Source organism: Lissotriton vulgaris, chromosome 1_1, assembly GCF_964263255.1.
Source record: "Lissotriton vulgaris chromosome 1_1, aLisVul1.2, whole genome shotgun sequence".
NCBI lineage: Eukaryota > Metazoa > Chordata > Amphibia > Caudata > Salamandridae > Lissotriton > Lissotriton vulgaris.
Window position 1 is genome coordinate 392,083,498 of NC_141685.1, and position 15,040 is coordinate 392,098,537.

At 47.1% G+C, this 15,040-nt stretch overlaps 1 protein-coding gene across 1 annotated transcript in view; it reads left to right on the plus strand.

The window, feature by feature from the left end:
• Window positions 1-1,124: 1,124 nt before the first annotated feature.
• CPT2 (carnitine palmitoyltransferase 2) overlaps window positions 1,125-15,040 on the plus strand; it is a 92,698-nt gene continuing 78,782 nt past the window's right edge. Inside the window, exon 1 of the mRNA XM_086952458.1 lies at window positions 1,125-1,604. Coding sequence (XP_086808584.1) covers window positions 1,432-1,604 — 173 coding nt within the window. The 5' untranslated portion in view covers window positions 1,125-1,431. The remainder of the gene's footprint in view (window positions 1,605-15,040) is intronic.

The following is a 15,040-nucleotide window of genomic DNA, read 5'->3' on the forward strand; positions in this document are numbered from 1 at the left end:
TCTTCAGCGCCTGGGGTATTCTGCAAAAGAGAAGGCATTCATATGTCGGTATAAATACCCGCCTCCCCCTTGCTGTTCTGTGCTTGCTCCACCCCTTCCAGGTACAGTCCATATGCATATGCCTCCCGTTTGGCGCTATATTGTTATCGCCTACAGGTCCCAGAATGCAATAGATTGCGGGGATAGGAGCAAGTACGGCCTATGATGTTATGAAGTATACCCCAAAGTACGAGTGTCCCAAGATTCAGTGAGCTCCTCTGGTCCCCTAAGTCGCAGCGCCCCTCAAGCCAATGGGGTTCTTGTAGCGGGGGCAAAGCGGGAAATACGCCCCGTCCAGAGAGCAGTCGAATGGCTGCTACACCGCACCACATTATCCGCGGATCGAAAAAAAAAAATAATTAAAAAAAAAAAAATATATATATATATATACATATATATATATATATATGTATATATATATATATATATATATATATATATATATATATATATGTATATATATATATATTCTTTGATTGTAGTGATTCTTATTAACACCTTAAGAGCGTCGAACGTTCAGCGCCCAGTGCTGAACGTTCGACGAACGAATGATGGCCCGTCGGCCAACGGTTGTGCGCAGCACTGGGGAGGTAGTGCTCGCGACGACCGTTGGCTGACGGCAGCACTTAAGGTGTTAACTGACAAAGCTGACTACTATTATTAGTAGTAGTAGTAACAATAATAATAATAACAATAATAATAATAATAATAAGAAGAAGAAGAAGAAGAAGAAGAAGAAGAAGAAGAAGACGAAGAAGAAGATGAAATATTATAGAAAGAGTTTATTATAAAGAAAACTAAATAGTTTGGAAGAGTTTTAAAATACAGTTACTGCCTTTTTTAAATAAATAAATAAAAATAAAATATATTGATCTTACATTTACATTATTTTAGTAATATGAAATAATATTGTTAGGAATGACGTTCTGCTACTATGGCTCATAGAGTAGGTGGGTTTTGAAACCCTCATTTCCTTATCCCCGAATAAATTTGAGCAGTTAAAGATGGCCGTTAGATTAGCGAAAGCAATGGAGCAAGTTAGACGTCGTCCATGATGACAGTAGTCCTTCTTTGGTGTTTAAAGCGTGAGTGAGCGGGTGTGTGTGCGAGAGAGAGAGATTATTACCGAGTGGGTCATATCAGACAGCACGGATCAATTGCTAGAAAAGTATATCTTATCGCACCCCAGGGGTACCTTTGGCGGTTTATTTCTGTGTTTCCTCCTAACGAGAGTTGGTCCTTTCTCCATTTCAATAGTAGCTGAGTATTGAAAGGAGGAAGCAGGGTCAAAGTGTTGAAGAGCTGAAACCTCTCACCCATTGGACTGTACAAGGGTCTGTGCGTGTGCATCTCTATTCTCTAGAGTTTTTGGGGTAACTCTTTTCCGCAGTTATGGCTAAGGTATTGATTGCTTCCCAGTTGAACAGAAGTGCATCACTGCTTCTGCCTGTGGCACCTGCTGCCCCTGCTCTGTGCCAGCTTAAGTGGTACAGCAGCCGGGCAGACCCGGAATACCTGTGTAGAAGTATTGTACCTACTATGCACTACCAGAACAGCCTGCCAAGGTAAGAACATTCAGCTGGGGTGTATTCCTAAAAACAGGAAAATGCGACTGCAGTAGTGCTTTTATTTATTAACATGCCGCTCGTGAGCAGTTCAACTGTGCTTTAGTAACTCGTTAATCATATCAATTTTTATTACTTAATAAAGTGACGCCACAAATCCTATATTAATCTGTTTTGTATGTTCGCTAAGCGCGCAGATCAACTTCATGTAGAAGGCAGTGCAGAGCCATGTAGGTGAAAGGTGAAAATGGTAAAGAGCTAGTGCAAACCAGTATGCTCCTTCAAGTATAACTTGCTGTACAAGTCTCAGTCCACGGGTAAAGATGATGTCGTGTAGATATTAATGGGTACTTTATAAGTAAGTCTCCAGTTTAGTATTTTAGTGACCCAGGTTAATTTTACCCTTGTTGGCAGGTGGAAGAGGGATCGAGGGTTTGCTGTTGTTCTCTAAAATATCCACCCCTCCACCTCACCCAAGTACTTGCTGATCACATGCTTCAAATGTACTGCTTCTCCAGCCGCACATAATCCTGACCTGCACACAGATGTTATTCTCCAAGTTTTCTAAAGTGTAAAGATCAGACACGATTGGACAGTTGTTGGTATTGTGGAACCGATGTCTTACTAGCTCCCAGAGCAATTGGCTAGAATAGAAGAGAACGGGCACCAGGACCAGGTATCCCCTATTTAATTATAACCATCTCCTCCTGTTCCTTTTGCTGAAAATGTTGGTTATGCCGCAGTGACACCGAGCATCCGTTCAAACGCTTCATACAATACTAGGTATATGTTTATGTATATGTTATCTATTGTACTGTATTGTAGCGCTAACTGCCCGTATATAAGGCACTGAAGCGTTTGCATACTTGGACCAGCTACGCCTTGTAGGGTGTGTAGTTGGAAAGGTGTTTTTTATCTTACGTGGAAAGTGTTTCCATATCGTTCAGGATGACCACCAAGGTCCGGTTATTGTGTTATGGATGCAGTGTTCCGCATTGTAATGGAGGAAGAAGTGAAGGCAAGATAAGCAGGTTACGGTTTTCAGTAGGCTGATTGCTGCACTGGGTAGTCCAACAGATACTTTGTTTAACGTTTTTGATCCTAAACACAAGGTCACAGTTATACTTTTGTTTTTTGAGGCACATGGAGATCAAGAAAATTGCCCAGAATTACATTGGAGAGAGAAATGGTGCTGGAGATTTGCTGGGATACTCTTTTTTTTTTAATGTCATCCAATGTCTGAATGTCATTGTGACCTGTAAAGAAAGTGTAGTGTAGTGTAGTGTACTGTACTGTGTAGCTAGTCTGAAGTGGTGGACTAGACTAGCAGTATGTGAGCAAATCTTTCAATTATTCCATGCCTGTTAAATTGGCAAGGGCTGGATTATTGGCTGGTAACACTGATTTTTTTTTAAGGAAATATTTTGAATAATGTGCACCAATAACAGTACTCTTGCAGTATTGATCACATGTTTTGCACCTTGAACACAATTTTTGCATGTATGTATTCACATACATGCAAAGACATTTAACTCTTTCATCCTTCAGAAAGCCCCTGGCCCACAGGCCATGAATTATTTCTTGAATTAGCCCTTTCATCTTCTTTTTTTTTTTTTTTTGTTGTTGTTGATTTTTTACAACATTTATTCCCCTAAGTCCACCCCCACCTGCACAGGACATAAGAAAAAAACAAAGAATACAGTCCAATTTCAACCTTCTAGGACATTTGTATATCTCCAGTTTCACTACCTTGGCCTAACATACTATAATGAAGGAAAACCATAAAGATAAAACAGATAAACATAAAACATATCCCAAAGAAAAATACAGCGTACTTAAAATTCCTAATTTACATTAAAGACCCTCCTAGCATCTCTAGAGCGGTTCTATATTTCCCGCCACCCTGTTCTTCCAATCTGTTATTGGTTTCCATATTTGAAGACCAAGTGCTCTGCCCTTCTTCCCTTTCCTGGCGTATAATGCTTTTTCCATGTTGTATACATACAAAAGCCTAGCCAACCATTGCTGCATAGTAGGGGGGAGCTTATCTCGCCATGCTGAGGCTATGCATAAACGGAATACTGCCATGGCTACAAACACCAATTTCTCCATCTGTGATTGTTCTCCAGTCCCATCCAATCCCATCAATATTACTTCATGTGACATTGTTAACTTATAATTCAATGATCTATCTAGAAACTCTTCAATTCACTTTTTCAGGGTACCAGGTTAGGACATCCAGCAACCATATGCACTATATTTCCCTCCTGGCTATCGCATCTTGGGCATGTTATCCCTTATGTGCACCTCCACTGCGCAACCCTAGCCGGGGTGTAATATAGCTAATATAGGGTCTTGTATTATTGGGCTTGCAATGATGAAGAGCGAAGTGTAGGAAGGTGGATATCTGACTATGGCTACCCCCAACTTTTTTGCCTGGTGTTTTGCTGGTTTCTCGACTTAGTTGACATGGGGCCTTGCTATTCAGGACCCCAGGCCCACTGCTCTCTCTGTAAAATGGATTCCATGTACTCTAGGTAAATATCTAATTGGATACTGAGTCACCTTATCAGCCCCTGTACAGTGTACCATAGGTAGCCAGGGCATAGGTGCACCTAAGGCCTACCAGGGTCTGCAGCATGAATTATGCCACCCCTGGCTGGCCATCTAAATCTGACACAACTGGCTGATCAATCAGCTGGGGCAAGGTGGTGTAATCACCCTTTGCTTTAGATATAGTATCCCTATATCTAACCCTAAAATGGACACATATCTTCCTATCAGTCACTCCTATGGCAGGCCTTATCAATCCTGAAGGCAGAGTGCTTGGAATTATGTGAGATGGTGCTCTGGCATGAGCTGAGCCCGTTTGCAGCTTGCTGAACCCAGTCCTAATAGCTGTTCCATGATAACGCTATACCATATACTCTTAAGTGCATTATGAACCTCGCGGTCAAATGCTAACTTTGGCATAGCATTATCAAAACATGTCGAGTAAGGTGTCATATGAATTGGAATACTACCCCCTCGCCAATTCTGGCGACGAGGGTAGCATTCCACCCTAGAGGGACACGACATGTATGTAACTGTGAACCCCGGTTAAAGTTAACTCGAGCCTCAGCATCACAAAATGGATGCTGCCACCACAGACACAAGTCTGACCTCCTGCTGCTGGGAGTCCTTCCAGCGAGGGAGGCTCGGACAAAGGGTTTCCTGCCTTGGGAGGTGCTAGCACCACCCCAGACAGGATTTTGTGTATTAGGTAGGACAGGGATGAAAGGAATGAGACCTGCCTGGGGCACACAAGGCGTCCCTGTGCATACTCCGGTCTAAACCAGTTCCTGGGGCACTCCAGCCACAGAGCTGGCGCAAGACCGGACAAAGGATAGGGGGTGTAACTACCCCCATTTCTAGTCCCACCCAGGGGAGGGACCTAGTCGTAGTGCAGCCCCCTTTAGCTGAATAAAGGTAGGAGCTGGTCCCATTCCAGATTGGATTAATCTTGACAACTTTTACGAGGAACTCTTGACCTTCGACCTCCTGAACATCAGAAGACTGAAGAATCTCCCCTATGGTCAGGGAGTGACCTTCCTGCTTCTCAGGCACCATCAAGCTCTTGTGCGGTTTGCTGCAAGTCCTTCCTTCCAGGAACCCGACGACCCAGCTCAACGAGACCCGGACCTCCAGACTCCTCTGACCTCTACCCACATCTACAGCACAGCTGAGACCCGTGGGTGCGACAAGCAGCTTTGAGAAAGCCATCTTGAGAAACCTGCACAGCGCTTCCAGCACGACCGCCGAGGGATCTTCGAGTGAGTGCATTGGGGTCTGAGAAGCCCCACACTGACGCAGCTCCTGCACCAAAGACCAGCCCCCCAGCATCCACGTGGGGCCCTTTTGCCTGGTTGCTGCTTGTCCTGTTGTCTGGTCACTTGCCGGCTGGCTCGTGACCACTGAGACGATGACCCGAAAAATCCAACACTGCAGGTCTGGTCCCCCAGACTGGCCCTTGCTTCCTTGTGAACGAGAAGCACCCCGGACCCTCCTGGTCCGCACCAGACGCCATCTTTGTTCCACCGCGTGGCTTGCACTTGCCAAGGCCTGTTGACCAGATCGACGATCCAACACCGCCATCAGCAGCAGACTACGTGGGACAGCTCGTGCCTCCAGCCTGGTCGTGAAGAACAGCTCCTGGTCCGCGCAGCTACAGAGAGAAGTGACCCTTCCTCCACCTGAACGCGGCGACAGCATCTGGTTCCCTCCTGGTTCCAGCACCGTCACTGGCTAGTGACCGAGACTCTGTCCCCTTCCCTTTCAGGACTTCTTCTTCCTAGTTCCATCCTTGGAACCACCGGACTCCTCCATCTGGCTGCCTGCCAGCAACTTCTTGTTTCAGGCATCACCGGGATCAACGCAGCAAACCCGACACCACTTCATCCCTATGCACACGCAGCCTGTGGGTTAGGTAACTAAAGCTTCTAGGTGCTGAAGGTAGTGTTCACTATCCTAGTGCTCAGGTCCACTGTTGTTTTCCCTCCATCCAGCCGGGTTCGTCCGGAATCCGTAACTTTGTAAACTGTAACTTCCATAGACGTTGGTACGCATCCCGCGTGAGAGTTTCCACTCTGCACATGAGTCTCGTGGGCCTCCTGCTCCTTACTTACCTAGTTTGTAACGTAGTCCCAGCGATCCTCCAGCCTCTGGATCTCCTTACAGTACTTTCTTTCCTCGCATTCCATTGTTTCCAGTATATGGTTTGTCGTGCCCCTAGGGCACCATTGTAAATCGTGCAACTTGAGTGTATTTGTCCTAAGAGTTTGTCATGTGCTTAGCCCTCTGACCTCCTAAAGAGTTCAGAGATATATGTTAGTTAATAAATACTTGTTTATTTTCATAACTACCTGTGTGGTGTCCTTTCACTTGGTATTCAAGGGGTTATATGTGGTAAAACAGCTGGCTTCACATGCCAATAGAGTTTAGCCTAAGACTGCTTTGTCCATGCTACCATTAGGATAGCTGGTCTATAAGGTTGACTTACAACCAATCACCATAAGGGTTGTTTGGACTGATACAAGGTGATCACTAGAATTAGTGAGCATCGTATATCAGGCCAACTTCTCACACAAAGCACCTCCTGTCCCATCTGTAATGATTTCTCAAAGATCCCCTCAGTAATCCCTAGCGTATCCATTCATTTTGCTTCAAATTTACTTAAATCATCTCCCCTATGTGCTATAAGTTCAGCATAGAACTTTTTATTCGTGCAACCATGTCCCCCTTTTATTACTTGTAATATTGGGTTATTACCAAATCCCGAAGGTCCCCCTCTCTTTCCAGCCAGTAAGCTTCTTATTTGCAGATACTTAAAAAATTTCCTTGTGCTGACCCCAAATATTCTTTGTATTTCTGAGAATTGGCGCATTCTTTCTTCACGTTCATGATAATCGGAGAGATGTTTAAATCCACTAAATTGCCTAGATCAGCAGTAATAGTTATCCCTAAATAGACCCCCTTGACCACCACCCGCGAATCTGTTCATGTTGCGTATGCGTTCTTTATGATTTGTGTTTTAGCCTTATTCAATGTGTACCCCGCAACCATCCCAAATTGCTCTGCCTCCTGCTCTATTATACTAATAGCTTCTGCCGGTGAGGGCGTAATAATCGCAATATCATCTGCGAGTACCTTTATCGGTCCCATTTTAGTAACTATCGGCCTAATTTGTTAATTTAATTCCAGTTTTTTAATAAACGGGTCTATATAGAGTGCAAAGAGCAGGGGTGAACATGAGCACCCTTGTCGTGTGCCCCGCGTAATTCCAAACGGCATAGTACGGCCAGCATTCACCCTTACACACGCCGTTGGTCCTATATATAATGATTGCGTTGATTTTATAAATCCTGCTCCTATATTTCCTTTCCTTAGAACTGCCCACAAAAATTCCCACGCCACGCGGTCGAAGGCCTTTTCGGCATCTAATAACATGGCTGCCATTGGTTTCGCCTCCACCCCTTGCACATCAAATAGCGTGATCATCTTTCTAACATGAATTGTAGTACCTCTTTGTGGGATAAATCCGTGCTGATTAATGTTTACTAATTGTGTTATTATCCTAGCAAGTCTATTCGCTAATACTTTAGAGAAAATTTTAACATTAGCGTTAATCAATGTAATAGGGCGATATGACCCAGGCTCTGCAGCAGGTTTCCCTTTTTAAAGAATAATAACAATCTCTGCCCCTGCCCAACTAGCTGGTATAGAGTGCCCTGTCTGTGCCTCCCTGAGTGTTCTGGTTAAATCTGTAATGATTGAGGCATAGAATACTTGATATAATTCCCCAGGTATCAGATCCGGTCCGGCAGCTTTACCAGAGGGCAGGCTGAGCATAGCTCCCTTTATTTCTTCTACGTCTAAATGCGTCTCTAGAGAATCTCTATCTGTATCATGTAGAACCTTACTTGGTAGTTCTTGCAAACACCTCTGAATATCGGCCAGCTCCCTGTCCTGCTCCTCCTCATAAAGCTTGCTATAAAACTCCCTAAAAACCTCTAGGATGCCTTCCTTATCTGAAACCATGTTACCCCCCCCTATCTCTTATCTCTTTGATCTCACCTTGTGCCAACCTCTGTCTCGTGCGTGCTGCCAATGTCCTCCCTACCTTTTCGCTATACTCGTAGGATTTTTCTTTCTTACTATTATATATCTTGGCTGATTTTATTGCTATGTTCTCCTCTGCATCCGCTTTCGCCACCATAACCTCCATTAAGTATTGTTCCAGCTCCGACCCATCTGCAATAGCCTGTTCAAGTCTCTGCTCTGCGTACATCAGGTCGCTGTTTGCCTGATCCACCTTAGCTTTCTCTTTTTTCTGCTTGGCTAGACTAAAACTCAGTGTTTCACCGCGCACCCAGGCTTTAAATTTATCCCACTCATTTCCTGGGTTGGTGCTCCCTCTGTTAATATCCCAGAAGCCCTTTATCCAAGCATGCATGTGTTTAATATAGTCTGTATCCGTCAAGAGTTCTCTTTCAAAGGTCCATGATTTAGCCTGTCTTTTAAGCCCACTGCCTATTATTGTCAGTAATGGGGGGTTATGGTCAGACAAAATACGGGGTAATCTTGCTATCGTAAGGGTATTTAAAGGTAACCTGGAGGTGAAAAAATAATCCAGGCGAACACACTTCCTATGAGGGGCCGAGTAATAGGTAAAGCCATCCTCACCCACTTTAAGCTCTTCCCAAACATCCGTCAGGGCGTTATTTCTGGCCATGCTTAGGATTGCTCTGCACACCCTCTTTTTCCTCCCTTGATAAATGCCCCTATTGTTCAGTCCCAAGCCTGATGCCCCATCGATGTTAAAATCCCCTGCGAGGATCACTCTTGGTGCCCAGGTGCCCAATTCTATATCCAGGAATTAGAATATTTCGGGATCATCTGTCGACCCATATACCGACCCGATTGTGACCCATTCCTCCCCAACTAAGCACTCAATCAGGGCCCACCTATCCAACGATCTTCTAGTTTTTTCCTGGTATTAATATTAAATAGTTTAGTTAAGATGGCCACCCCCCTAACTATTGCCCCTTGTTTTGAATATGCCAGCACCCGCAACCCCAATTGTTCTAGCAAAAAAGGCTTATTTCCTTCTATATGGGTCTCTTGTAGGCATATAAATTCTGCCTGAGTGTTTTTTAATAGTAAGGCTACTTTTTGTCTTTTCAGCCTATTGTTCAGCCCGCATACGTTCATTGTAAACACCTTAACCTTTGAACTCATCCTGAAACTTTATTATTTCTACAACTCTCAGCCAGAGTGAGATTTCTTTTTTTTTCTTCTTTTTTTTTGCTCTCAGTACCACCCTTACTGCACATTCTGTTATGTTTGCTTTTAGATTTTCAACTGTTCTTTTTGGCCAAATTTACCTCTAGACGTGTATGTAGCCCTTGTTTCCCTTACATGTGTCCTGATTTCCTTTTGAATAGTTTCTTCATTTTTATATGTCCTATTTCTTTTCCCTGTCTTCTGTCTCCCCCCCCCCCCCCACCCACCCCCTCTGTACAGGCAAATAGGTCAATTCTGACCTAAGTGTGACTGCCTCCTAGTCTCTAGAGTGTCGCTCCCCCCTCTCTCCCTTAGTGCCAACATTCCATTAACCAACTTCAACAATCAAACCCCATAAAACAACATGTATGTACCAGGTACCCCAATAGTTCTGGACTCATGTACAACCGGTAGGCTAAATCTGTCTTATTTCAGGCTGCCTATTAAAATGTACCATCCATTTACAATCTGATACTAAAGGTATTATGATCATACTACCTGGTAAGATTATTCATTTAAACATTTTAATCACTTAGTCATTTAGTAGCAGATGTCCCGGCCTCCCCACCGTTTCTCTTTTCCTTTAACTCCGTCAGAAACCCCTGTGCTTTAATTTCAGAGAAAAACATTGTAGTCCGCCCGTTCAATATGACTTTCAGCCTGGCTGGGAACAGAAGATAAGCTTTGCAGCCTAACTTCTGAAATGGATCAATTAATTGCCTTAGCCTCCATCTCCTTTCTATCGTCACGTGGCAAAAGTCAGGTTGTGCGAAAAAAGTTGTTCCCTTGAAGGATCGTTTGTCCTGTGGTCTGGCCTTGTCTATAATTTCTTCCCTAGCCAGATAATTTCGCACATAGATCAGCAAGGCTCTAGGTTTTTCGTTTCGGGAGGCACCATATATCCTCTTTTGGACCAGAGGGAACCTATGTGCCCTCTGGACCTCAACCTCCCAGTCCCAACCAGTGATTTTAGGGAATGCCTCCTTCAATAGGGTGACGACAAAGGCTCTGGGGTCCTGCTCCTCAACTCCTTCAGGAATACCCAGTAGTCTGATATTATTAAGCCTCTGCCTATTCTCGAAATCCTCGAGTTTTCACTGCGTATCCTCATTAAATTTTTCCTGCACGGCTCTGAACTCTTGCCAACGGGACACCTCATCTTCAAGCTTCCCTGTTCTCTCGTCCACCTCCGTCACACGACCCGCCATTTCAGCATATAATTTATTCATCTTGCTGAGAGAGCCCTCAATCTTTTTATTAATCTGTTTTAATCGCTTGGACTCTGACCTTGCCTCTCCTTGCATTTGTTTCAGCGTTGTATATAGTAAATCCATTGTAGTATTTTGCACTTGAGGTTGACCTAGCGTTTGCCATCTGGGGTGCCCACCTTGTGCCCCCTCGTCTTCCCGGTATACATTAGACGTGGCTGAATAGTCCCACACCAGTTTTTTTGCCATCTCCAGCTGTGACGGACTTCTCAATTTACGTCCCGTACGACTCCTGTGAGATTTCCTCTTCGGAGTCAAAACATGTCGCTGAGTTGTGTCCCCAGAGGAAGACTGTGAATATGCCTGGTCATGCTCTGAGTTCGAACCCCCACTTGTAACAGAGTTTTCATCTGTCCCGGTCAATACTGATTCAGTGCCCTCGCTCTCAGAGGATGTGCCTGACTCATCGTTGACCGAATAGAATCGCTCTTCATTAGGTGTGCCAGGCTCAAAGGTTTCTCTTTCTACCCGGGGCTGTCCTTCCAAAGTCTTAGTGCCTTCCTCAATACCCTGCTCCCCCTGAGTGGCTCCTCCATCTAGGTTACTCTGTGTAAGTTCAAGTTCCTTTTCGATTTCATAAACCTCTTTTGTCGGTACCACAGTGTCTTTGCCGCTTTCATCAGGAAGTGGTATACCCTTGTGGTTTCTGTCTCCCAGCGATTCTAAGAAATCGGAGTTCGTAGTTTTATTATTGTTATTGGTGGACTGTTTATCGGGGCCCTGACGTTGTAGTAAGGCCTCGTTGCTGCCGGACCCCTCTATAGTGCTGCTTACCTCTTCGGTCTGGGCGACCTCTGTCAGTGTCGGAGACGCTGCTGGGAGCACCGCAGCTCCATCCACTGCCACAGCCCGACCGCGGCTCGTCAGTCCCTCCGAGCTCCCCTGTTCTGCTCCGATACCAGCTACCTTGCGTTCTGTAGCATCTGCGGTATCTGTGTTCGGCCCATCCGGAGTCTTCCTGCTCTGTGCTCCCGACGCATAGACAGTCTCCACGCTCTGGTCCGCTCTCTGCAAAGGCGAGGAAGCCGAAGCTGCCGCCCCTGCTCCCACCGCCGACGGCCGACGGCGCAGTCTGGTCCACTCCAATTGACTCCACGTCTTGGTTAGCAGCACGATTGCCGGTGAACGCCTCTGGTAGTGTAGGTTGTCTCAGATTGCCCCCCCCCCCCCCCCCGAGCCTTAGGGGTTGCCTTGTTCGTAACACAAGCTGCAGCCTCTTTCTGTGCCTTTTTTCCGCAGCTGCTGCTGCTGTCGCCTTTCGTTCTGCTCTTGCCTCGGCTTTAGCCTCCATGTCCTTTTTAGGGCTCGCCTGCTGTGCACATGTGCACAGCTGGAAGCTCTATAGGGGCTTATCCAGTGTTTACCACCACTGGCGATTCCTTTGAGTGCATGTGCTTTTTAGGTCATTGCGCAAGCCCTAAAAAGCGCGTGCACAATGCCACCAGCCGCCTGCCTGCCTGCCTCGCATTACCACATCAAAGGCAGCCCTCCCAGCGCATTTGTCACCACCTAATTATTCACGGCCGGCCGGCCGTACTTTGTTTCACGGCCGGAGGCCGTGTCTCCTTTTAAAACCTGTTTAACTTGTTTCTTTGAGGTATAAAGAAATTAGAGACAGGCGTTTTATTTAGGGATTGTAGACTTTCATGCATGCTGATTACCCATTCCGGGGACAGTTCCATTTCTATTTTCCACCTACCTTAACAATTGATAAATCAGCATCTCTAACCAACAGAATGCAGGGGCTATTCGGGAGATTTCTCTGTAGAGAGCAGGGCAGAGAAAGCCAAGTAGGGCTATGTCTTCCCGCCTTTCCCGCGCATGTGAAGGGGCACAGACGTCAAACACCATGCCTTTGAAATGCACCAACCTTTCATTAAATCTCAGATCCCTTAAAAGCAGAGGCCGATACCGCACGTTTTCCCTCCAGCTTGCCATATGTCTTGCATTTCCGCCTCGTTTCTGGTGCTTTCTGTTTGTTCTTCCCAGTCAATAACCGCCGCCTGCCATTAGAAGGCTGTAAAGTATTCCATGTGCCATTAAGGCGTCCGAGGGTCTTTGAATGCTGAGTGCACGCATCCGCCTCTTCATTCCAAACTCAGCTGTGACTCCAGCGCCCTAGTGACAGCTCCAATCTCTCAAACAAGTGTATTTGCATCGTAATCGTCACACCGAAAATATCTGCACACAAGGAAGGAAGATGGAAAAGCTACCAGGTTACAATGTCACAGACACACAACTCCCTCGAGATTCGGGTTTTAGCACGAGCTCGGAGTGTGGAGTAGAGTTGTGTGTGAGTGTGCTCCCCAAACATATCGCATCATAATTTGCACGAAGCACACCTGCAGCTCAATTTCTGTGTCACCCTCCCCTATCAAGGCATTTTTTTCTGAACGGTGTCATAGCTAAGTGGGTTAATGTGCATGTTGTAGAGAACTGTGTGCAATTTGAAGATCATGGGTCCTGCGCTCACTGATGCAGCTCTCATTGTTAATGTGCTGTAACTTTCGTGAAAGTTGAGGTGTGTTCTCTAAAGGGAATGACCAAAAAAAGTGTAACTAGAAATCCTCTCTAAGATGCATGGCCTACGTAATATGGCTGTGGTTTAAAGCACGTGACCTGGCATGCATGAAGAAATTGAATGAACGCCACAAAACAGATTTATTTGTACCGTACTGCACAATTGGAACGAAACTAGTCGTTCCATGGTCAGCAGTTTAACCACTCTGATGCTGAGTGAGTAAGCACTCGGGTTCTAATATTGCTAAACAAATTTCTTGAAGTTGATTTCAAATACATCTCTAGATAATGTACTATCCGTTGTTTTATTACAACATGAGTGTTCTGACACCAGGGCCTCCTCGTAATAAGACCATTGAATCCAGCTCCACCGAGGCACCCATCATACAGCTCCACCAATGCACCCACCACACAGCTCCACCGAGGCACCCACCACCCAGCTCCAACGATGCACCCACCACACAGCTCCAATGATGCACCCACCACCCAGCTCCACCGATGCACCCACCACACAACTCCACCTACACAGCTCCACCAATGCACCCACCACACAGCTCCACCAATGCACCCACCACCCAGCTCCACAGATGCACCCACCACCCAGCTCCACCGAGGCACCCACCACCCAGCTCCACCGAGGCACCCACCACACAGCTCCACCGAGGCACCCACCACCCAGCTCCACCGAGGCACCCACCACACAGCTCCACCGAGGCACCCACCACACAGCTCCACCGAGGCACCCACCACACAGCTCCACAGATGCACCCACCACACAGCTCAACAGATGCACCCACCACACAGCTCCACCTACACAGCTCCACCGATGCACCCACCACACAGCTCCACCTACACAGCTCCACCGATGCACCCAGCACACAGCTCCAACGACACAGCTCCACCGATGCACCCACCACACAGCTCCACCGATGCACCCACCACACAGCTCCACCGATGCACCCACCACACAGCTCCACCGATGCTCCAACTAAGCTCCAGCAATGCACCCACCACACAGCTCCACCAATGCACCCACTAAGCTCCACCAATGCATCCACCACACAGCTTCACAGATGCACCCACCACACAGCTCCACCTACACAGCTCCACCGATGCACCCACCACACAGCTCCACCAATGCACCCACCACACAGCTCCACCAATGCACCCACCACACAGCTCCACCAATGCACCCACCACACAGCTCCACCAATGCACCCACCACCCAGCTCCACCGATGCACCCACCACCCAGCTCCACCGATGCACCCACCACCCAGCTCCACCGATGCACACAGCTCCACAGATGCACCCACCACACAGCTCCACAGATGCACCCACCACACAGCTTCACCGAGGCACCCACCACCCAGCTCCACCGATGCACCCAGCACACAGCTCCACCGATGCACCCACCACCCAGCTCCACCGATGCACCCACCACCCAGCTCCACCGATGCACCCAGCACACAGCTCCACCGATGCACCCAGCACACAGCTCCACCGATGCACCCAGCACACAGCTCCACCGATGCACCCACCACCCAGCTCCACCGATGCACCCACCACCCAGCTCCACCGATGCACCCACCACCCAGCTCCACCGATGCACACAGCTCCACAGATGCACCCACCACACAGCTCAACAGATGCACCCACCACACAGCTCCACCTACACAGCTCCACCGATGCACCCAGCACACAGCTCCAACGACACAGCTCCACCGATGCACCCACCACAGCGCTCCACTGATGCACCCACCACAGCGCTCCACTGATGCACCCACCACACAGCTCCACCGATGCACCCACCACAAAGCTCCACCGA